Source organism: Capra hircus, chromosome 17, assembly GCF_001704415.2.
Source record: "Capra hircus breed San Clemente chromosome 17, ASM170441v1, whole genome shotgun sequence".
Taxonomy (NCBI): domain Eukaryota; kingdom Metazoa; phylum Chordata; class Mammalia; order Artiodactyla; family Bovidae; genus Capra; species Capra hircus.
Genome location: NC_030824.1, coordinates 23,109,613 through 23,135,285, shown reverse-complemented (window position 1 = coordinate 23,135,285; position 25,673 = coordinate 23,109,613). Strand labels below are relative to the sequence as shown.

Here is a 25,673-nt window from a genome sequence, read left to right as displayed (position 1 = left end):
TTACTAGTATTAGCCCATTCTTTGTGGAGCGAGAGGGTAATATCACTATCCCTTCTCTGGGCACAGAACACCCTCCCATTAGTAGCTCTCAACTGTCAACTAAATGAGAATCAGCCACAGCATCTGTCAAAATGCAGATTCACTGGCTTAACTGGGAGGGCTTGCCTAGGAAGTCTGCTCATTTTCTGAGGCTGCTGTAGTAAACCGCCACTAACTGGATCAGTTCATTCCCTCTCTCACAATTCTGGAGGTCTGAACTCCAAACTCAAGGTGTGGGCAGGGCTGTGCTCCTTCCAGAGGGTCCAATGAAGGATGCTTCCTGCCTCTTCCGGCTCCCGGCATCTCCGGGCATTCTCTGACCCACAGCCACATCCCTCCAGTCTCTGCCTCCATCCTCATGTGGCCTGCCTTCCTGTGTCTCCTTTTTTGTCTCTTACAGGGACACTCTCCTTGGCTTTAGAATCCACCCTAATCCAGCCTGACTGCATTTTAACTAATTCCATCTGTGTCTGGAGGAAAAGACACACTATGAAACCCTTATCGGGACTTGCCTGGTGGTGCAGTGGATAAGAATCTGCCCGCCAATGCAGGGGACACAGGTTCAATCCCTGGTCCGGGAAGATTTCACATACCATGGAGCAAATAAATGCAGACACCACAACTACTGAGCCCACGTGCTGCAACTGCTAAAGCCTGCATTTGTAGAGCCTGCACGTTGCAACTACTGAGCCTGCATGCTGCAGCTACTGAACCCCATGAACCTAGAACCTGTGCTTCACAACAAGAGAAGCCCCTGCAGTGAAAAGCCCATGCACCACAACTAGAGAAAAGCCCCTGCTCTCTGAAACTAGAGAAGGCCTACACCCAGCAATGAAGATCCAGGGCAGCCAAAAATAAATCAATCAATAAATAATACTTTTTTTTTTTAAAGGCTCTTATCATAGGTGGTACTCTAGACTGAGGGTCTGTGTCCTCCCCAGAATTCATACGTTGAAACCTGGTGCCCAATGTGATGGTGGCAGGAGGTGGGGCCTTTGGGGGGGGGGTGATTAGGTCAGGTGGCTGGGGCCCTTACTTTGGGATTAGTGCCCTTATGAAAGAGACCCAGAGAGTGCCCTGGCCTATTCCACCACATGAAGACACAGAGAAGACATCACTTATGCAGCAGGTAGTGGGCACCAAATCTGATGGGGCCATGATCTTGGACTTCCATCTCCAGAGCTGTCAGAAATAAATGTCTCCTGTTTATAAACCACCCAGTTGGTCATTTAAAAATTTTTTTGTTGAAATATAGTTGCTTTACGATGTTGTGTCAGTTCCTGCTATACAGCAAAGTGAATCAGCTGTATATATATATATATATATATACACACACACACACATATATATATATATATATACACACACACACATATATATCCTTTCTTTTTTGGATTTCCTTCCCATTCAGGTCACCACAGAACACTGAATAGAGTTCCCTGTGCTACACAGGGGGTTCTCATTAGTTATGAATTTTATACATAGTATCAATAGTGTATATGTATCAGTACTAATCTCCCAGTTTATCTCACTCCCAAGACTCGTTTCAAGACAGAGAAACTCCTTCCTTGCTCTGCCATGGAGAGGCTCCAGGATTCCCAGGGGTGGCAGGGGTGGTCTGGAGACTGAGAACAGTGATGATCTAGAATCCAGTTCAGATTTTCGATGATCTATCAGCCAGGATGGCCTCTGTGTGAGCACTGGCTTTTCTCATTTCGTGTATCCTGGATCCCTTCATTGCAATGGGCAGAGGACCAGCCTGCCACTTGCTCTACCAGTGTTGTGTCCATAGCCCACAAGGTGTAAGTCCAGCTAGCACCTGTGTGATTCACATAGAAGGTCACAGGCCCACTTGAGCAGCGTGGCCCTCACATTACCTGTGCCAACAGGGAGATACTGAGCAGAGTCAGGAAGCAGGTGGAGCACATCCTTGGTCCTCCTATTCCTCTGTCAGCGTTTCCCTCCCTCTTCTCCTCTTACATAGACACCTCTGATAAGACTAAAAGGAAGAGCATTGTTATTACAACATCGAGGATGCGTGTGTCCAAGCACCGTTATATCCGACTCTTTGTGGCCCCATGGACTGTAGCCCGCCAGGCTTCTCTGTCCATGGAACTTCCCAGGCAAGAATACTGGAGTGGATTGCCATTAACTTCTCCAGGGGATCTTTCCAACCTAGGGATTAAAATGCGTCTCTTATATCTACTGCATTTGTGGCTGGGTTCTTTACCACTGCACCACCTGAGAAAATTATGAGCATGCTTATATACAAATACTTACTTCTTGTCTTGGCAGTATACTAATTTGCATCATAATTATTCATTCAGCCCTATTTGTGTGTTTAATATTCATTTGTATATGTTATATTTACAACTACACAGAAAATGATGTGAAAAAAATTCTAAAGACATAAATGTTACTCTCTCTGTGGTTAATAGGGTACATAAGCCCTATAGCCAAAGCAATGAATCACTAATAGTGAATTTTCTAAATGAGGTTGGAAGGGTGGAAGAGGTTCCTCTTTCCTCTCTTGACTCTAGGTTTCAGATCCCAACATGTGGGTCACCCTCAAGATCAGTGTATCTCTTTAGAAGCAGGCAGAGCTAGATGTGCAAGAGATTGATCAGAGGGAAGGATAAAGTGGGGAAGGAGTGGAAGTTAGCAGAGTGAGCTTCAGAATGCAGTGAGGGTTTGATCCCTATAAAAGGAGAGGGGTAGGAACAGAAAGAGGAGAAGGAGCCTGCCTGCAGCAAATCTCAAAATTCTCAGGCCATTAAGCAGATGACCTGGAAAACTGACACTGGGTCAAAATGGTCATCCTTGTTCCATTATGGTGTTTGAACACTGGCTAGCAGATGTTGAGGGCCCTGTAGGCAGATGGAGTCAGCAAATGACACTCCTGATGGTGGACTCCCACTGAAGGGAAATCTGAATGGCACTCCTCACCACTGCTGAGCATCTATTCTGCCACCCTCATCAGAGTAGACCCTAAGGCAAACAGTGGTCAATAGTTTCGTTGTTTGCCGTCTTGCATGCAGAAGCCTCAGAACTGCATGTATATTCACTCATTTACTCTTCAAACTGTGCATGAAGCTGGAACCCTTCACCACTCCCATTTCACAGGTGAGGAAAGCAAGGCATAGAGAGGTTAAGTAATTTGTCCGAGGTCACACAGCCAGTGAATGAAGGAGCTGGTATAATGTAAAATGCCTGGAATATCTGGACCCAGAACCTAGTGATACTCGACTGCCTTGGGATTTACCCAGAAGGAAAAACTCACACAGACCTTTCCATCATGTAAGAGTTCTGAACAAATTCTTGTTTCTTCTAGCCCTGCAGTATTTCCATTATCCTTATTTAAGAGAAATTAATTCTGTTTATGCATTCCGATGATAGTTTTCTATTTCTGGCAATAGTACAAAGTTTAAGTGAAAAAAAAATGATTCTTGAACTTAAGTTATTAACAGGCAGGTTGAAGCATTTAGGGAAAACTGATTGCTTGCAACTTCTTTTGAAATTAATCATAAAAGGAAATGGACTACAGGCTGACAAGTGGATAGATGTGTGATAAAGCCCATCCAGATTGTGTTGATGATAGAAGCTTGGTGATGGGTGTATGAGTGTTTGCTGTATGATTTCATTCTTTTTTGTTTAAAATTTGTCATAACAAATGGTTGAAAACAACAGGTCAACAGTTTAATCAAAACCGTAAACTGTAGGTGATGTGTGATTAGTAGTCATTCTGTGGGTGGACTGAGCATTGCTGGAGTTTGGGAAATAGTACAGTTGTGAGTGATGGCTAGAGAGGTCTACCCCCAAATGGTAGAGGAGACGGAAAAGTCTGCATGAAGCAAGCAGCTCAGGCTTTCCCTGGACCTGACTGTGAGCGGGGGAGCTTCAGCTTCAGGGGGAAGGGGGACCATTAATCTGACCAGTGTGGTCTTCCCTCTTCCTGCGGACATCACAGCTGTCACTCAAACAGGCCGTCCAAGGCTTTGAGATCTGAGCCATCTTCCCAAACCCAGTAATGCTGCCAAGAACCAGATCAGAATGTGAGACAAGCAGCCGGAGTCACGCCCACCTGCCAAAATCAGAGCCGAAATGAACTCACAGGAAGTTTTCTCGAAGCCACCCAGTCTAAGGCAAACCCAGGGTCGCAGGAAGGACCCCTGGAGAGTTTGTGGCATTTTTGTGTGGGAGACGATAGGTGGGGCTTCCCTGGTGGCTTAGACGGTAGAGAATCCGCCTGCAATGCGGGAGATCCAGGTGTGATCCCTGTGTTGGGAAGATCCCCTTGAGGAGGGCATGACGACCCGCTCCAGTATTCTTGCCTGGAGAATCTCCACAGACAGAGGAGCCTGGTGGCTACAGACCGTGGGATTGTAAAGAGTCAGACACGACTGAATGACTAAGCACAACACAGATGGTACATGAGGGCCAAGCATGCGAGGCAGGTATCAATACACTCTGCAGCAAAACGGGTTCCGGCTAGACTTTCAACTTCAGGAAAAGCTGCCTTACCTGGGGTAAAGACATAGGGGATGCCAGAGGCTTCTGGATTTGCTGGTGAGCAGCCTGCGTTTTCATAGTTTTAAGTATTCATAAATGTATGCTCTTCACCGTGTTCTGGACCTGCTCTAAGTGCCATGAGGGCACCACGGGACTCTCCATCCCTGTGAAGTGAATACCAGCTCAGATGAGGAGCAGAGAGGGGAGGCCACTTGCTTGTGATGCCAGATCTGTGAGCAAGTGCAGAGCCCCAACTCTGCCTCTCTGTACTGCTGCCCTCTTTGGGATGTTAGTGGGATTTCTCCCCCAAAAGTCTGTTCGGTGACCGGTAGAGAGTCTCTTGGTTCAAGGGTATAAACTTTCTGTTGATTATTCCCTTACTTCTGGAGCCGTGTCCCTCAACGTCTGTTATGCTCTGCATCCACACCTCTTTTAAACATCAAAGGACGATTTTTTTTTTCCTTTTAAAAAGGAAACTTTTATTTTATATTGGACTATAGCCAGTTAACAATGTAATAATAGTTTCAGGTGGACAGCAAAGAGACTCAGCCATACATATACACATATCCATTCTCCCCCCAAACTCCCCTCCCATCCAGGCTGCCACATAACAGTGAACAGAGTTCCCTGTCCTGTACAGTAGGTCCTTGTTGGTTATCCATTTTAAATACAGCAGTGTGCGCATGTCCATCCCAAACTCCCTAACTATCCCCTCCCACCATTTGTACCCCTGCTGCCAACCATAAGTTTGTTCTCTAAAGTGAGTCTATTTCTGTTTTGTAAATAAGTTGACTTGTATCATCTCTTTTTAGATTTCACATGTGTGGCTACATTATGCTCTTTCTCCTTCTCTGTCTGACTTATTTCACTCAGTGTGACAATCTCTACGTCCATCCATGTTGCTGCAAATGGCATTATTTCATAAAGGTTGACTGATTAAAATAAAAGTCTGTATGGTTTCAGGAACAAGAGTGGGCAGTTCTAATTGCTTGTAAATATTAACCAAAACATATCCTACACAGAAGCCCCAGAAACCCTGTGCTTTGCAACTGCCAGAATGACTGCAGGGGATGTCCAGCACATTTAGCGTGGGAGGACTCATCTCCGGGAAAGAAATTGACCGAGAAGAGTCCATGATGCATTTGGCAAAAGGACCAGTGATGGGATGACTTAATATTGTTTTCCAGTGTTATAAAGTCAAGAACTGCCTTCTGGAATTGCAGTGTATGTTTAAATAGGTTGTGCACTGCACAACTCTGGTGGGAGGGTGTCGTTCACACAGATGCTTTGATTTGAAGAGCACCCCCTCCTCTCCTTCCCAAAGAAAAACTCAGAGCAGTGACCCGAGTCACACCTGGCCACCCTCTGCCAATAGAGGGGCCAGAAGCAGCCGCTTCCTGATATCCAGAGAAGGGGACCAAGCTGGCTTCTTGAATGTAAAGAGACTATTTCGTGGTTGCTTTGTGCCAATCACATCGCAAAGGAGGAGGTCAGGATGAGAGTGATGGAGAAAGGATGGCTATTAATAGGAAAGCTTTGCCCTGTTCCTGATTGCATGGAAGAGAGATGTTTTTTTTTTTCTCTGCAGTTCCCAGAAGCTTCTTTTTCTTTCTTTTCCTGCCACCCAAACATAAGGCACACGGAGTGTTCCACCTGGCCCATTCCTCCACACCTCCAGAACTTGGTGAATGAAAATGCACTGTGGTTAACTCCTGTGCCAACGCACCCAAAAGAGATGGTCCTCTTCACCTTACATCCACTTACATCTTCCTTTTGGTCACTGGGACCAGGACAGTAGAACTAGCCACATCCATCATGGTCATGGAGTGCCGGACATGGACCGAGCAGGGAGCAGTGACTGGGCATGGTCCAAGGCTAAAATATTCAGTCTGAGGCCCTGGACTGTGATAGAGCTCCAGGGGTGTTTGGCATGTTTGTGAGAGTAGTTTGTTGTTGTTCATAAGGATTAGGGATTACCAATAGTTAGTTGGCAAACATCAGAGGTACTAATGTCCCGTAATGTCCAGGACAGCTCCACACTATAGAAATTTATTCCATACCTTCTTGACTTTTAGACGTCCCTCCAAACTGGGGGAGGGGGAGGAACTGTTATTATCTATACAGTAGCTTAGTACACACAACTGGGAATGTCTCAGTAATGCGAACTCAGGGTAAATCAAAAGAATACTCGGACTTCCCTAGTGGTCGAGTGGTGAAGGAGCCACCTGCCAATAAGGGGACACTGGTTCAGTCCTGGTCTGGGAGGATCCCACATGCCAAGGGGCAGCTGAGCTCGTGCGCCACAAATACTGGAGCCCGCATACTGGCTACAGCCCATGCTTTGCAACAAGAGAAGCCACTGCAATGAGAAGCACCACAGCTAGAGAGTAACCCTTGCTCCCTGCAACTAGCGGAAGCCCTACATGCGGTAGTAAAGACCAAGCGGTGCCAAAAATAAATGAATGAATTTTTTTAAAAAAGATTATTTTGTGTTTGTTTGTAACTTTACCAAGAGTGTGCCCACCAGGGAGAGTTTCCCCACCCACCACTTCCACCTTCTGTACCAGCACCCTCATAGCTGTAGCATTTATGATGGCTCAATTGAGAGGGGGAGAAGAGGGAGAATCTGCCTTCTCTACATTTCCTAGTGAATTATACTTAAGAAGGTACTTGTTGAAATATGTATCATTCTATTATAAATTAATTTTTATTTTACTTGATATCCAGTTAGGGCATTATATTTATCTTAGTAACAAGATCTTGCGGATGGGTTACATTATCTGTGAATTCCACTTTGGAATTTTGAAGGCATTATAAAATATTCATTGAACAGTGGAGGTATTATGTCTGATAAGGTTGAAAACTGTGGTGTTAGGAAGTGTGTGCTTTATCTTAGCTGCAGTTAAGACTTTCTTGCAAAGTGGTTCTTTTTATTTATCCATTCAACAATTCTGTATTGTGTACCTATTATATGCCAGGTCCAATTCTGGGCACGGTGGATACAAAGGATGAATAGGCAATTAGTCAGAATAGGTTAGAAGATGCTGAGATAACAAATGGCACCAGAACCTCGGCAGCTTTCCACTGTTGACTTTTCCTCTCGCTCACAGAGACAGCAGCTGGCAGCTCCCCAGGGGAAGTATCCCTCATGGAGCAACAGCACAGCCTCCCAGGCTACTTCCACTGGGGGCACTTGCATCTTGGGACTCCCAGCAAGGAAAAGGACTCAGAGAACGTACACTGGTTCCTAAATGCTTCTGATCAGAAGTGAAACACATTCCTGCCTTATTGGCCACAGTAAATCTCACAGCCATGCTTAAGTCAAGGAGGTGGGGAGTGTCAAGAATGACAAGAAAGATGAGAACTAGAAACAAGGTCTCTATGTGTGTTACCAGACTCGGGTCTGGCTGCTTGCTGCTCAAAAATCAACACTTGAGGGAAACAAATTTTGGTAGAAAGAAAGATGCTTTTAATCAGAAAGCCAGCAGTCTGGGGGAGATAGTGGACTCAGTGTCCCGAAAAACCAGCTTCAAAAATTTTACTCACCCGTGAAAGCTTTTAGTTAATATCCAGATAGGAGGTCAGAGAGGTAGCCATCCCTGACTGTGTGCAGACTTGCCTACTCCTTATGACTCTTTTTAGATGCTGTGGTTTCTTTTTTCTAATTGGGATATGGTTGCTTTACACTATTGTCTTAGTTTCAGCTGTGCAGCAATGTGCATCAGTTATGAAGTGAAGTCAAAGTCGCTCAATTGTGTCCGACTGTTTGCGACCCCATGGACTATATAGTCCATGGAATTCTCCAGGCCGGAATAGTGGAGTAGGTAGCCTTTCCCTTCTCCAAGGGATCTTCCCAACCCAGGGATCGAACCCAGGTGTCCCACATTGTAGGTGGATTCTTTACCAGCTGAGCCACAAGGGAAACCCAAGTTATACATATGCAAATAGTCAGTCTCTTTTAGATTCTTTCCCCATATAGGTCATTACAGAGTAGTGAGTAGACTTACCTGTGCTATACAATAGGTCCTTATTAATTATCAATTTTATATGTAAAATAGCCTCCCACTTCTATCTGTTTTATATATAGTGGCCTTCCCACTTCCCCGCTAGTGGTAAAGAATCTGCCTGCCAATGTAGGAGACATAAGAGATGCAAGTTTGATCCCTGGGTCTGGAAGATCCCCTGGAGGAGGGCATGGCAACCCATTCCAATATTCTTACAAATTCCATGGACAGAGGAGCCTGGCGGGCCACAGTCTGTACAGTAGTGTGTATCTGTTAAACCCATACTCCAAATTTATGCCTGCCTCTCTTTCCCCTTTGGTAACCATAGGCATGTTCTCTATGTCTGTCTGTCTATTTCTGTTTTGCAAATAAGTTCATTTCTAAAGCCAGAGCTTGGAGGAGGGCATGCTGGCTGGCTAATGCTCTTGTCTTTGAAGAGGTGTGATGAGGCTGGTTCTGGAAATGTCAAAGGATCTGTGGGCTGGATGCCCCACAGGAGGCACAGCTGCTACGGCCTGAGGCATTGCTACAGTGATGCCCACAGGTCCAACAGGAGATAGAACAGGCTCCTGGGAAGAAAATAGGAAGGAGCCAGCTCTTCCTCCACCAGCCTGGAAGTTGCCTTCTCATCATCTTATTGACTAAACCTATGAGAGAGCACAGCTGACTTTACAGAGTCCCGGAACAGGGCATGGCAGGGCAAGCTTGAGCTCAGTGACAATAACCACCTTCCAAAACATTTCATTTCTTAATGCACTGATCCTCACAATGTCCTGTATCTCGTTTTCACAAAACAAAACTCAGCACCTGCTAGTCTCTCCTATGCTGCGTGTTCTGTCTTATGATTACTAAATGTGCGATGAGACACAGGCTCTGTCCTCCCAAGACCTGGCTTTGGTTCCATAAGAGTTCCAGAGACCATAAATAGAAAATGGACCCTTGGACCAAACAGCTGCTCCTTCAATGTTGAGGATGTTGTGTGATCCAAAAGAAAAGAAAGGAGCGGTGGTTTCCAGAAGTGGGCTGCAGTGTTTGCATTCAAGGGCTATTAAAAGGTATTTAGGAACTTCCCTGGGGCTCCAGAGGCTAAGAATCTGCCATGCAGGGCAGGGGACATGGGTTCAATCCTTAGTTCAATCCCACATGCTGCAGAGCAACTAAGCCCACACTGGAACTACTGAGCCCATGTGCTCCAGAGCCCGAGTGCCACAGCTAAGATCCATCAAAGTCGAATACATGAATAAGGTTTTTATAAAGGTATTTAAGGAAAGGTTTAGCAAGGGAGGGAGACAAAACTCAACAGCGGGTAGCAAAAGAAGCATTCGTCTCTTTAGAGATTTCAGGTTTCCAATTTCCCCTCTTTATATTTTCATCTGTGTGTGTGTGTGACTAATGATGAATGTGTTTCTGTACGAACCCCAGAAGGAGATGGGTCAGAGTCTACACACGTGGCTCTTGACAGTTCACTGGTTTGACTCACAAATACATCATCGGTTTACTCTTCTGTGTTCCTTGGTGATGAGGATGGAGTCAAGAGCTCCATCAGTCGGACAAGAGCTTCTTCTGCCACCTCCTTAGTCTCACGTCCAAGGCCTCCCATGCCCTGAAGCTGGCTTGTTCCCATATCCATTCCATTCTATGGGGAATGAAGGCAGCCACATTGATCCACAGACTTTGTCACTTGCACATGGTGAGGTTGCATGAGGTTTATGAATGACATGCCCAGAAGACCGGCTCTTGCTCTGTGTTTTTGTAAGCATTGTTTGTATTTACTGGTTCTCATTTATAACCAGAAAGTTGCCAAAGGATCTAGGTTGCCATCAGCATTTCTCCTCCGATTTCTCACTGTCAGTACAAATGCTGTTCTCTCTGGAACAGCTCTTTCCTGATAAATGGATGGAAGGACTGCACTGATGGGACTAAGGGGGAAAAACAGCATAAGATGAAGAAATGAGCAAGGACACCAGGGCCAGGGAAACCTTTGGGTCAGATCTCATATCTACAGTTTAATGGCTGAGTAACACTGGGAAATGTATGTGATTCTTCATGGCCCTGAAGGCTTCCTCTTTCGGACAGTTCTCTCATCTGGAAAACTGAGTTTGAAGTCTGGTAGCATCGCTGATTCTCTCCCTCTTGTGATGCCCTCTCTTTTAGGGATTGCCAATCCAATGCTGGTGGCAAGACAATAGGGGGTGGTGGTACCCCATGAACTGAGAGTGCTGGGGACGGAGGTGCATGGGAGTCGGCTTGCTAATCTAGCACGACTCATCCTTGCTCATCTCTTCTCAAGTCTGCATCCAGTGACTTTAGGTTGATAGCATAGCAGCAGGAGCATTTATACCATGGAAATCACATGCTATAAATAAGGCTTGTCTTTATTTCACAGAAAGCTGGTTGTCACACTTACACACTGTTTAGAAGACCACTGCCTAGAGGGGGTGTGACTCAGTGTTGAAGCTTGTTAGTCTTCTAGGGACAGAGTTCTGACTCTGTCATTTTCTAGCTTACAGAAATATTTTCAAGGCAAATAAACAATCCATGCCTCAGTTTCCTCATCTGTAAACTGGAGATAATAATCATTCTTCAGTTCAGTTCATTTCAGTTCAGTCACTCAGTCGTGTCCGACTCTTTGCGACCCCACGAATTGCAGCATGCCAGGCCTCCCTGTCCATCACCAACTCACGTCCATCGAGTTGGTGATACCATCCAGCCATCTCATCCTCTGTTGTCCCCTTCTCCTCCTGCCCCCATCCCTCCCAGCATCAGAGTCTTTCCCAATGAGTCAGCTCTTCGCATGAGGAGGCCAAAGTATTAGAGTTTCAGCTTTAGCATCAGTCCTTCCAAAGAAATCCCAGGACTGATCTCGTTTAGAATGGACTAGTTGGATCTCCTTGCAGTCCCAGGGGCTCTCAAGAGTCTTCTCCAACACCACAGTTCAGAAGCATCAATTCTTCAGTGCTCAGATTTCTTCACAGTCCAACTTTCACATCCATACATGACGACAGGAAAAACCATAGCCTTGACTAGATGGACCTTTGTTGGCAAAGTGATGTCTCTGCTTTTGAATATGCTATCTAGGTTGGTCATAACTTTAATCATTCTTACCCAGAGGCAGATCTACCATGAAGCTACTGCAGCTTAAGCTTGACGGCCCCTCCCTTACCCAGGCTCTCTTCCAAGACCCAGCACAGATTAAATGACACAAATTAACTTATTTATAAAAAAAAGAAGTAGACCCACAGACACAGAAAACAAGTTTATAGTTACCAAAGGTGAAAGTAGGGACAGGGTTAAATTAGGAATAAACTAGGAATTTGGGATTAATGGCTCAGTGGTAAAGAAGACACCTGCAATGCAGGAGTCACAGAAGGCACGGGTTTGATCCCTGGGTTGGGAAGATCCCCTGCAGCAGGGTATGGCAACCTACTCTAGTATTCTTGCCTGGAGGATTCCAAGGACAGAGGGTACTGGCGGGCTACAGTTCATGGGGTCGCAAAGAGTCAGACACAACTGAAGTGACTTGGCATGTATGCATGTAGGAATTTGGGATTAACAGATACACACTATTGCATATAAGACAGATAAACAAGTCTGTAAGCATGGGAAACTATATTCAATATCTTGTATTAACCTATAATGGAAAAGAATCTGAAAAGGAATATATATATATATATATGTACACACACACATACATATATATTATATAAAACAGAATCATTTTGCCGTAATCCTGAATCATTGTAAATAAACTATACTTCAATAAAATTTTTCTAAAAGAAATTTTTTATTCTTTTTGTTTTAATTTTTATGGAAGTATAGTTGATTTACGATCTTATATTAGTTTCAGGAATACAACAAAGCAATCCAGTTTTGTTTATATGTGTGTGTATTTGTGTGTGTGTGTATACTCTTTTCAGATTCTTTTCCATAGTAGGTTATTATAAGATATTGAGTATAGTTCCCTGTGCTATACAATAAGTCCTTGTTGGTTATCTATTTTATATATAGTCATGTGTATATCGAAAGTTCAATGGTGTTAGTCACTCAGTCATGTCCGACTCTTTGCGATCCTGTGGACTGAAGCACACCAGGCTCCTCCCTCCATGGGATTCTCCAGGCCAGAATACTGGAGTGGGTAACCATTTCCTTCTCCAGGGGATCTTCCCAACCAAGGGATCAAACCCGGGTCTCCTGCATTGCAGGTGGATTCTTTACCATCTGAGCCACCAGGGAGGCCCAGTGTGTATATGTTAACCTCAAGCTCCTAATTTTTCTGTTCCCTTCCCTTTTCCCTTTGGTAATCATAAGTATACAGAGATTTTGTATTCTTAATTTGCAACTCTTCAGCAGTGAGGCCTCCCTTCCTGCTCCTCTGTTTATGTAGAAGGTTATCATAAGATGTAAGTGAATGTATGTAAGGTGGTTAATGCAGAGCCTGGACTGTCAGGGCACATTCAACTTTAAGAGATCCAATATGTTATTTTCTTCTTTTGTGTGCGGTTTCCCATGGACTTTCTATTCCTTATCAGTTCCTGGAAAGCAGGAACGAGCAGAGCTGCAGGCAGTTCTCAGGACTGAGATCATGAGAAGGGCACCTGCTTGGATTCCTTTCAGTGACCCCCTTCAGTGACCCCCTTCAGCACCTCCCTTCAATGACCCCCTTCAGTGACCCCCTTCAGCAACCCCCTTCAGCGACCCCCTTCAGTGACCCTTCAGGAACTCCCTTCAGTGACCCCTTTCAGTGACCCCCTTCAGTGACTTTTTACCTAAAGGTAATCTATTCAGTTATACCCCTCTTACTCAGGATATGGAATGCTTTCTGGCCCTTTGAAGACTGTTATTTGCTTGGCTTTGTTTTTGCTCATTTTTTTTTACTGCCGAAAGCTGCCATGTATGACGATATATAAACATGCGTTTCTGCAAATAAAGCACCCTTGTTTCACTCGAGACCTGGGTCCCCTGCATCCTTCTCGTCGACTCTAGTCCCCAGGTCCTGGTCTACAAAGTCCGTGACACTGGAACATATCAATGTCAGATCTTCTGGTTTCAGAAGTCTCAATGAAGAGTTGTAAGCGCTGAGGCCAGGCTGAGGAACCAAGCTCTGAGGCAGACAGGGCAGTGGGGCAGAGCTGACAAGAACCCAAGGCGCCGGACAGCGTTCGTTTAAGGGGAAATCTGAAATTTCTGACACAGTGGGATGTGATGAAGCAACGTGCTGAGCACGTTGGGGATGGAAAGCCAGAACAAAGATTCTGTGCTCCTGAGACATTATCCAGGAGAGCCAGGAGAGCAGGCTCTCTTAGGCATGTGACACAGCCGGGACAGGAGCCACGCTGATGGCTGTCTGGGGTCTGAGAACAAAGAATTGGAAGGCACGTCTTGGTTCAAGGCCAGTTTCTCGGTTTCCACGCATACTTTCTCGTTCTGGTTATCTGCACAACAAACCACAGTTTTGTGGGTTGACTGGGCACAGCTGAGCGGTTTTCATGACCTCATGTGGCTGCTATCAGTGGCTCCTGGATGGAGCCACCTCAAGGTTGAACCAGGCCAACATCCAAGGTGGAGCTCCCTTGCAGATAGCAACTGGCACTGGTGGTTAGCTGGGAGCCCAGTGTGAGCTGTAGATGGGAGAGTCCACAGGTGGCCTTCCACCTGGCCTAGGCTTCCTAGGATATTGGCACATGAGTTCTGAGGGGGGCATCTGAAGGGCAAGTGTTTCAGGAACCACAGGTGGAGGGCTTCTCATGACCTGGCATCAGAAGTCACAGGTTACCACTTGTGTCACATGCTGTAAGTCCAGAGAGTCACCAAGACCAGTCCAAACTCAAGGAGAGGAATTGCGTTCCACCTCTTCGGTGGGGTACAGTGAGGCCCCATGTGGAAGAGCATGTGAGCTGCAAGAAATTGTGGCCACCTTTGGAAATACAATCTACCACATTCCCTTGCATCCCTGAGTCTCAAAGTTCTCTATCCAGGAAAAAAAAATCAGTGTCATCGCATCAACCTCCCAGGACTGCTGGGAAAAGCAGAAGCACCTAGTGGAGTTCCCTAGGGCAAGCTTCTCAGTTTGCACTGAAGCCAAGCATGGACTGGGGCACAGGGAGTGTGCACAAGGACATTCGATATCACATGGTTTTAAAAAGCAAAGTGTAGAAACGTGTAAATGTTTTTTAATTGAAAGAGTGCCTCCCTCTGTACACAATTGTACAATCTGTGACATAGGGTCTTGTGATGCTCAAAGGAATCATTTAGAAGTGCTCAAAATGACAGGTCTTCTCTGAGGGTGACTTTTCAGCCCAGGGGGCATTTGACAATGACTGGAGACAATATTATTGTCATAACTGGCATGTGGTTATTGGAGATCAGGGATGCTGCTAAACATGCTGTTGCTGCTAAGTCGCTTCAGTCGTGTCTGACTCTGTGCAATCCCACAGACGGCAGCCCACCAGGCTCCCCCGTCCCTGGGATTCTCCAGGCAAGAACACTGGAGTGGGTTGCCATTTCCTTCTCCAATGCATGACAGTGAAAGGTGAAAGTGAAGTCGCTCAGTCGTGTCCAACTCTTAGCGACCCCATGGACTGCAGCCCACCAGGCTCCCCCGTCCCTGGGATTCTCCAGGCAAGAGGGCTGGAGTGGGGCGCCATCGCCTTCTCCGGCTTAACATACTAGCACGCCCAAAACAGCCCTGTGTAACAAAGAAGTATCCATCCCCAGCTGATGACAGTGCCGAGACTGGCACAGGCCAAGAGCTGCTTGGGGGGGTTGGTATGAAAATTCTTTTCTATCAGAGCGCTTATTGGCAACTGTGAGAAAACAGTGGTGACCCAGACCACATGGGGCAATTTCAAGAACAAAGAAAAGAGAACGTTCACTGAATGTGTTATTCCTTCTGACCCAGGAAAGAGGGGAAGTGAGAAAGTAGCCTTGTGTAAAAATGTTCTGTTTTGAGTTAAAAATAACAGAGCTTCTTGGGAACTTAAATTTAGGGTTTTATTAATGGAAGAAAAATAGGATCTAATGTAAATGATTCCAAAAATGTGAAAATATCCCTGTTCAAGAAGAGGTTCATTGTGGTGACATGGAAGGGACCTCAGATGCTCCATCCAAATAGGGCTCTTGGAACCAAATAGGACCCTACAGGACCTTCCTGGGCGCAGATTCCACCACATCCCTGGCCTCTTTGTAGAAAAGCTTTAGTCTCCTAGTCTTTCCCCAGTCTCCAAAGAGCAAATTTAATCAGAGAAGTGAGAAAAATGTAGAAACCAAGGAAAGCAGTCAAGCAAGACAGAATAATAATGGTTTATCCATAAAGCGAGCCAATGACCTTTAGTTCCTTCTCAAGGGCTACAGATATTATCTTGAGCCATTTTCTTGAACCATATCCTTACTAAAATCCCCACCAGGTGGAAAAAGTTGCCTGTATGCTAACCACCAGCACATAGACCCCAGACCTGTTAGAGCCATAAAACTGATGAATGAAATTCCTGAAACATCACCCTGTTACCTAATAACCCAAGCGATGTTCACCCATGTAACCTTCACCCCTCATGTTGTTTTGAAAACCTTTTCCTACAAGCTATCAAGATGATCAAACCAGTCCATCCTAAAGGAAATCAACCCTGAATACTCATTGGAAGGACTGATACTCAAGCTGAAGCTCCAACACTTTGGCCACCTGATGTGAAGAACTGACTCATTGGAAAAGAACCTGATGCTGGGAAAGATTGAAGGCGGGTGGAGAAGGGGATGACAGAGGATGAGATGGTTAGATAGCATCACCGACTCAAAGGACATGAATCTGAGCAAACTCCAGGAGGTAGTGCAAGACAGGAAAGCCTGGCATGCTGCAGTGCATGGGGTTGCAAAGGGTCAGACTCTACTTATTGAATAAACAATAACAACACCAGGCACCTCCATCCACCTGAGTGCCAGCCTCAGGACCTGCATATACTCCCTGCCTTGGCTCTTCCTCCTCCAGTGTGTTCATGCAGAACTTTTCTCTTGGCCGAAAAGTGTCTCTTATGCATTTATAGACACCGCTGAGGTAAAGTTATCTCTCAATAAATTAACCAGTGTCACAAGCTTGGGAAATTCTCTTCCCATTAATTAGCCCAGTGTTACATGTCCCTTGGAGAAGGAAATGGCAACCCACTCCAGTATTCTTGCCTGGAGAATCCCAGAGACAGAGGAGCCTGGTGGGCTACAGTCCATGGGGTCACAAAGAGTCGGACATGACTGAGTGACTGTCACTTCACTACATGTCCCAGAAGCCCATAGGACACGGCACCTGTTTCTCCTCTGAAACATGGAATAATAGCATTTACCTAATAGATTTATCATGAGGATTAAATGGAATGATGCTTAACCCAGTGCCTGGCATACAGAAAACATTCAATAAATATCAGTCACTGCTTTTCTTGTTACTGCTGTTATTAATGGTACCATTTTTGTCCAAGATAAACATTAATTTCAGGAAGGTAATGCCTAACTTGAGAATTGGATACAAATACTCCTGCAGACTGTGTCTTTTTGCCAAATTTAAAGGGAAGGGGGATGGAATTTTAATATCCTTAGCTCTCACTCTTAAAGAAAAAAAGAAAAACATCAGAAGAACATACGTTTCACCACAAATGTTGGTGATATTTAAATAAGATTTAAATTTCTACAGCATTTAAACAGAAAAGAAGCAAATGCCATTAAATTGATGAAAGTGCCAGATTGTACACACTCAGAGTCAGAAATATTAACCATTTTCCCGTCATGGAACAGTGCAGCTGGCTAGAAATGTTTTATGAGAGGGATTGAAGAATTTTAATGGATCCTTCCTTCAAACCTGCAGCATTGTAAAGTGGTAGTTAATGAATTATTGGACATGTACAGTCATTTGTATTTAAACAAGAGGGAATGAATAGGTCTTGTCAGCTCACCTAGACTATCCTATTTCTCTGGTTCAGCTCCTCAGGGAGGAGGAATTAATGCTAGAATTCAGTGGCCAAGGAGATGGAGGGAAAGATGGATGTCGAGCTAGAAGGACCAGTTCTGCCCCATCGGCTTCTGTGAGAACACAGTTCAGCTCGTCTCTCCCGAGCAGACGCCAAAGAAATGGTCAGGGGCCAGGTCTGCCCTTGGGAAACCAGACTGGTGTCTTCCCCACTGACGGTCACCAAGTCTTAGATCAGATTCCCTGTAGCTGAGGCACTGTGTGTGTGAGACCCATTGATGAACTGCCCCCCCAAGAAATAAGGGAGTGAGGGGTGACGGGGCAGAACAGGGCAAGGGAAGAGATGGGCCAGGATGGCATATTAGATTCCTGTGGCCACTATCACAAATGACCACAGGCTTGCAGTCTTAAACCCCCTCCCCCCACCTTGGGACTTGCTTGGTGGTCCAGTGGTTAAGACTTTGCCTTCCAATGTGGGAGGCATGGGTTTGATTATTGGAAAGACTGATGCTGAAGCTGAAACTGCAATACTTTGGCCACCTGATGCAAAGAACTGACTCATTGGAAAAGACCCTGATGCTGGGAAATATTGAAGGCAGGAGGCAAAGGGGATGACAGGATGAGATGGTTGGATGGCATCACTGACTCGATGGACATGAGTTTGAGCAAGCTCTGGGAGTTGGTGATGGACAGGGAAGCCTGGCATGCTACAGTCCATGGGACTGCAAAGAATTGGACATGACTGAACGACTGAACTGAACTGAAGGGAACTAAGATCTCAAATGCCTCACGGTGGAGCCAATAAATAAGTAAACAAACAAATAAATAAAACTCTTTAAAAAAAAAAAGGACTCTAAAAAACACAGCCTTCTCTCTTGGTCTTGGAGGCCGAAAGACTGAAGCCATGCTCTCTCTGGGAGCCCCAGGGGAGAAGTTGCTCCAATTGCTTATGGCCGCGCAGCCGGCTTTCCTTGGCTTGTGGCCACACTGCTGCTCCTCTCCACACGGGCTGTTCCGTCCATGTCCAGCCTCCTCTCCCTCTCCCAGATAAGGACTCTGGGATTGCATTCAGGGCCCATAATCCAGGATGCTCTCTTCCCCAAATCCTGGACTCAATTACACCCTTTTTCCATAGAAGGTGACATTTACAGTTTCTAAGGATCAGGATCTGACATCTTTTGGAACCATTATTCAGCCTTCCACGCATAGGGTTCGGGAGACCCTGCTGCCCCACACCAGCTCTGGAGTTTGAAATGTACTAGAGACGTTGTCCTGAGGTGTGTTTGTACAGCCAGTGGTTGGCCGCAGGCTGCCCAGGGGATAAGCATGGGTGGGAAGACCCCACCACCACCAGGCATCCCCCACCAGCCAGAGGAATGCTCCAAAGTTCACTCTCCCCGGCTTCCTTCCTCCCCGCTCCTTTCCCCCCTCCTTCCCCTACTGTGTCACCAGAGAACCAGGTGTGGTTGGCAAATACTTTAGTGATGCCTCCACGCCCAGAGCAAGGACGGGGGCTGGGTATGGAAAACCAGAAGGGCCGTTTGCTTTTTTACTGATTCTTTATTCATAAACTTGATGCAAGTTTAAAAAATTTACTGTACATTACCACATAAACCTGCAATGAAAAATAAAGTCCAAAAGAACTGAAATCCAAAGCATGCCGCACGTGCACCTGTCAATGCTAGCCGTCAGAATATTAAAGAATTCAATACTGTATTCAGGATTTAGCCTCAGGTTCAAGGAACTCGAACACTTTAAAGAATTCTGCCTTGTCACTTGCTATCTGAGCAACTGGCAATCATTCAGTTTAGACAAATGTAACCAACTGAACAAGAATGCCAGAAAATCTTCTTCTACTGTCCTCAACCAACACAGAAAAAAAAAAAAAAAGAAAAAGAAATTAAACATGATAATGCAGAAGTGCCAAGTCTCTCAGATGTGGTTTACAAAGTTAAAAACTGAGGTTTTTTCCTAGTTACTATCTTTTTTATTTATTAATTGGAGGAAAATTGCTTTCCAATGTTGTGTTGGTTTCTGCTGTACAACGATGCTAATCAGCCGTAAGTATACATATATCTCCTCACTCTGGAGCCTTCCTCCCCACCCCCGACCCCTCTAGGTCATCACAGAGCACCAGGCTGGGCTCCCTGTGTTGTACAGCAACTTCTCACCAGCTATCTGCTTTACACATGACCGTGTATATGTGTCGATGCTACTTTCTCTGTTCATCCCACTCTCTCCTTCCCGTCCTGTGTCCACAAGCCCGTTTTCTATATCTCTGTCTCCATTTCTTCCCTGCACAGGTTCATCAATATCATTTTTCTAAATTCCATATAAAGGTATTACTATACTATATCTGTTTTTCTCTTTCTGACTTACTTCACTCTATATAACAGGCTCTGGGTTCATCCACCTCACTGTAACTGCCTCAAATTCATTCTTTTTCATGGCTGAGTGATACACCATTGCATATACACACCACATCCCCTTGATGCATTCACCTGTCGATGGACATCTAGGTTGTTCCATGTCCTGGCTGTTGTAAACAGTGCTGCAATGCACACCCAGGTGTGTGTTAATCGCTCAGTCACGTCCAACTCTTTGTGACCCCATAGACCCCATAGCCTGCCAGGCTCCTCCGTCCATGGAATTTCCCAGGCAAGAATACTGGAGTGGGTAGCCATTCCCTTCTCCAAGGGATCCTCCCAACCTAGGGATCAAACCTGGGTCTCCTGCATTGCAGGAAGGTTTTTTACGTCTGAGCCACCAGGGAAGCTCGCACTCTGGGGTACATGTCATCTAAAAACTGAGTGGTAAAGCATAAGAAACACTTTTGAACTTTGTAACTTGATTGCGCAGGGGGAGAAAAAAAGTGCTTCTGGATTTCTTTTTTAAAGTACTTAATAACTAGAGTTTACTCTTAAATCAAACTTACAAACCTCTTATCAAATGCAGATGCTGTCCTTATTAGTTGATATAAACATACACACACACCGTCTCTATCTCAGTGCTCAGCCCAGCTTACCTAGCACTCCTGTGCCAAGTCCCAAGCATCAGTTGCCTCCACTCATCTCTACTAAGAGTGACCTTCTAAGTGTCAAACCCTGCTCTCCCTCTGCTCACCTTCCTGTCCTTTGTATCACAGTCTAAATCCCACTTTCCTCATTGCTTCGGGGGGAAACACTGAGTTTTTGTTTTTTTTTTTTTTAAAGAACAAAACACATAGACTTCATTTTTTGCACTCACAGCTTTGGCTAACACACCAAGCATCTCTCATCCACAGGAGGATATAGGGCTTTTTGACCACAATGAGCTTCATGCACCTTTTCTTAGAACCCCTGATTTGACAAAAGGGCCCATAAAATTAAAGTCATAAAACAGCTTCTTTTTCTTTTTTTGTTTTTAATGCCTGTTTAAATGTTTATTCATTCATTTATTTTTGGCTGTGCTTGGTCTTTGTTGCTGCACGGCCTTTTCTCTAGTTGTGACATGTAGGCTCAATGGTTGCAGTGCCCGGACTTTAGAGCACCAGCTCAACAGTTGTGGTACACAGGCTTAGTTGCTCCAATGCATACAAGATCTTCCTGGATCAGGGATCGATCCTGTGTCTCCTGCATTGGCAGGAGGACCACCAGGGAAGTCCCAGCTTCTTTTTCTGAAAGCAAGTCTTCTAAGTATTTTCTTGCTCCCTCTGTCTCTCATTCTCTCTGTTTCTCAGCTTACCTCTGGCAGTTCAGCCTCATTCAGAATTGAAAGGCTTAAAAGCGAAAAGCTAAGACTTCTAAGATGGTCCATAGTCAAGAATCCACCTTCCATTGCAAGGCACACAGGTTTGATCCTGGATCTGTGAAGATTCCACCTGCCTTAGGGCAACTAAGCCCAAGCACCATGGCAAAGATCCAGTGCAGCCAAAATAAAATTTACAAAGAAAATATTTCCACTTACAAAAGCATGAAAAAGAATAAAATATTTAAAGAAAGAAAATACCTAAGATTCAAGACTCAGCAGCCCTGAAGATGAAATGTCAGTGATCAGGACAAATTACAATAAAATTACCTGGGCTGGTTCCATTCCACTTTCCAGTCAGATTTCAGTACTCCCACTATTGGCGGACCTTTAGGAGGACCACTAGCTCCACTCAGAAATGGACCCGGGCCCACGTTTCCCTCCAAGTCACTGACCATCCCCTGGATGCTGAGCCCCCCGTGGGCCTCCCTGGCCCCCTTGTTGCCTCACCGGGAAGATCAAAGAGCCATCATCAGCAATCCTTTCTAAGATGTCTCTAAAATGTTTGAACAACCTAGTCATTTCTGCATTTGCTTTCTTCATGCCCCTTCAAGTGCTGGAAGGAGGTTTGCATCCTTAAAAAAAGAACACAACAGAGCATTCAGGCAAGAGTGATGCCTGTACCGAAGCAGGAGGCAGCTGGGAGGTGACTTGGGTTGAATCTGATCTTTTCCACTTTGCAGCCATGCGTCCTTTGTGTGTGTGTGTGTGTGTGTGTGTGTGTGTGTGTGTGTGTGCTCCATCATGTCTGACTCTGTGACCCCATGGAGCCCACCAGGCTCCTCTGTCCATGGAATTTCCCACCCAAGAATACTGGAGTGGATTGACATTTCCTACTCCAGGGGATCTTATCAACCCAGGGATCGAACCTGTGTCTCTTGCATCTCCTGCATTAGCAGACAAATTCTTTACAACTAGCACCACCTGGGAAGTGTCCTTAGGAAAAGGTACTTAATTCTTGGGCCTGTGAAATGACAATAATGGCCCCACTTCCTGGGTTCTTGTGACTGACTAGTAACTGGGACCACACGTGGGAGGTGGTCACCTGCTGGGCTGGGCACGTATTAGGTGCTCAGTAAACCAAGGGCTTCACTCCAGTACATATCCTGCTCCAAGCTCAACCAACCAAGCCCCAAGCAGGAAAGACACCCTCATGGTCTCTGGTTCTGTCCTCCTCTCCCTCTCAGTGTCCATCTCTTGTGGCTTCTGGGACAAATGACCACATATCTGATGACTTAAAACTATACATGTGAGACTTCCCTGTGGTCCAGGGGTTAAGACGTCAGCTTTCAATGTAGGGTATACAGGTTTGATCCCTGGTCAGGGAGTTGGGATGCCATATGCCTGGTGGCCAGAGGGGTAAAAAAGGAAGCAGTGTTGCAGCAAATTCAGTAAAGATTTTTTAAATGGTCCACATCAATAAATCTTGGGGAAGAAAAGCCATGTAGAGGAACTTCTCTGGTGGTTCAGTGGTTAAGATCCTGCATTTCCACTGCAAGGGCTGTGGGTTCAAGCCCTGGTTGGGGGACTAAGATCCCACAAGTCAAAAATAAATAAAAGTTTCCTGAAAACCACACACGTGTATTCTCCCACACGTTCTGAGAGAAGAAGCCCTTCCTCAGCTTCACAAGGTGTCAGCAGGGCTGCACTCCCCCAGAGCCCCGAGACTCTAAAGGAGAGAACACTTCCCTGACCCCCCCAAGTTCCTACAGATGGTTTATTTGGGCTCCTTGACCCTTTCCTCCATCCACAAAGCTGGCCACGTAGCATCTTGCTTTGGTGACACACAGCCTTCCTCCACCCGAGGTTCTCAAATCTCCCTCTGCTTCTTTCCTGTAAGGACACTCGGATTACATTTAGGGACCACCTGGACAATCTCGGACTGCCTGCTCATCTCAAGACCCTTAACTTCATCAAACCTGCCAAGTCATTTTTGCCAGATAAACTAATGTACCAGTTCCGGAAGTTAGGATTTGGTATCTTTGAGGGCCATCATTCATCCTACTGCATGACTCCAAAGCTTTGCCCCAAGTCTTGTTTAGGACGAGCATGGGCTCCCCTGCAGAGCTGGGACACAAAGATGAGGGGACAAGGTGCTTTGAACTTGGCTCTTCTCTCAAACGTTGGCAGAGAGGAGCCGTCCCATACACGAGCACAAGGGGAGAATGTGGGTTCCAAAACCAGACCCCAGGGCTGACTCCTGCCCAGCAGGGGACTGTGGTCAGACTCCTCTACTCTCAGTTTCCTCATCTGGAATATGGGACTAACACCCATCTCGGGGTTGTTCTGAGAATGGAATGAGCTAACATGTGCCTGGATGTGTCAACACGCACTTTGCTCCGCCTTCAGACAAACCAGGAAGTCATCACTGGGCAAAGAGATGCAATGGGATGGGATGGTATGTAACACACAAGTAACTCTGCAGATATGGCTCCATCAGCTAAGGGCAGTCTCCCAGAGGAGGGGCAGCATAAATTATCAGCAGAACACCTGCAGCTGCTAGTCAAAGAGCTCAAAGGAGAGGTGGGTGGGGCCCATGGTATCTGTCATATAGCCTCTGCTGTATCAGTAAGCAAAAACCAGTATCCAGGGAATTCCATGGCAGCCCAATGGTTGGGACTCTGCACTTTCACTGCCAAGGGCGTGATTCGATCCCTGATCCAGAATTAAGATCCCACAAGCCATGTGGTGTGGCCAAAAAAAAAAAAAAGCAGTGTCCACTTACTTCTCATGATCGGGACCCCGAAAGAGCTACAGCACTTCAGTTTTCTCCTCTGCTTTCTCTTGCTGTTACTGTGTTGCTGTTGTTCAGTCACTAAGTCATGTCTGATTCTTTGTGACTCTATTGACTGCAGCACACTAGGCTTCCCTGTCCTTCACTATCTCCCTGAGTTTGCTCAAACTCATGTTCATTAAGTCAGTGATGCCATCCAACCATCTCATCCTCTGCTGCCCGCTTCTCTTGCCCTCAATCTTTCCGAACATCAGAGTCTTTTCCAGTTAGTCAGCTTTTCAAATCAGGTGGCCAAAGTATTGGAGCTTCAGCTTCAGCATCTGTCCTTCCAATGAATATTCAGGGTTGATTTCCCTGAGGACTGACTGGTTTGATCTCCTTGCCATCCAAGGGACTCTCAAGAGTCTTCTCCACTACCGCTTTGGGATGTGATAAAAACTCACTCATGGGCCCCCACCACTCTCTCTCTTCTTCCAGGTTTCTGACAGATGTGACTACGTCTTTGTCAATGGGAAGGAAATGAAGGGTAAGGTGGGCGTGTTGGTGAACTTCACCTTCCAGCACCTGAGCACTCCTTTGGACATGACAGTATGGGTGCCCCGGCTGCCCCTGCAGATCGAGATCTCGGACACTGAGCTCAACCAGATCAAGGGCTGGAGAGTCCCCATTGTCTCCAACAAGAGGTGGGTATGTTGATCAGGCTCCAGAGCAGAAACCCAGGTCAAGTACACTTAGGCTAAAGGTGGAAATTTACAGGATAGCTAACTTCAGGCATGTCTCCTTCCAGGGGTTCAGGGGTAGCCTAAGGGTGTGTGTGTCTATCCCCTTCTCAGCTACAGTTTGCTTTATATCAGCTTCATTCCCATCAAGTTTTGCTCCTGAGGTCCCAGACTTCTAGTCTACCTTCTTTGCAACTCTGCAAAAAGTACGTCCTTTCTTCCCCAATACTTTCTACTTTCTTACTTGGGTTGTGTGTCCATGCCTGATCTAATCATTATAGACGTGGAGGAGGAGAAGGGGGGCAGATAGAATACACTGTTTGGCCATCTAGGCTCCAGCCACATTCCTCTGGCTGGAGCCAGAGGAGCTAAAGAATGAAGGTCAACCCTGCCTAAACCAAGGGATCAATATCAGGAGAAGGGAAAATTGATCTGGGAGGACCCAAGCCATAGAGGTTCACTAGAGACCTGTCTGAACAGATGCTGCCTGACCTGGGCAGTCTTTTTGTGCCCCAGCCCAGAAACTCTGAGATTACTTTCCCTTGGGGAGATGAAGTCCAAAGCTTGTCGCCTGTGTGCCTGGTACATCACTCTGATGGTGTTTGATGGAATGGCAAGTCTGCACTATCCACATGAGGCAAATAAGCAGGTATCAGATAAAAAGAGAATTTTGTTCAGAGTACTTTGTCATCTCAGAGAGAGCCATGCTCAAAGAATCATATACAAGTGATTTGTAGAAAGACAAAAGTAAGCATGTACAGAATTAGACAAGGAAATATTCCTGGAGTCTGGGTACTCAACAGAGAGGAGAGAATTTGTACTTCTGGGAGGGATAGCTTTCACATTCTTACCCTTGAAAGTCCACCCCTTTGAGTTCTTGTGGCCCCTGGAAGAGGGTGTGACTTCAGGAATGGAGGTTTGGGTTCCATGTGCAATTGGAA

General features: G+C 45.8%; 1 protein-coding gene across 1 annotated transcript in view; it reads left to right on the top strand.

The window, feature by feature from the left end:
• The window catches only part of TMEM132D (transmembrane protein 132D), an 891,916-nt gene that overhangs the window by 853,394 nt on the left and 12,849 nt on the right, over positions 1 to 25,673 (top strand). The window contains exon 6 of the mRNA XM_018061413.1: positions 24,491 to 24,696. Within this exon, the coding sequence (XP_017916902.1) occupies positions 24,491 to 24,696 (206 nt within the window). The remainder of the gene's footprint in view (positions 1 to 24,490; positions 24,697 to 25,673) is intronic.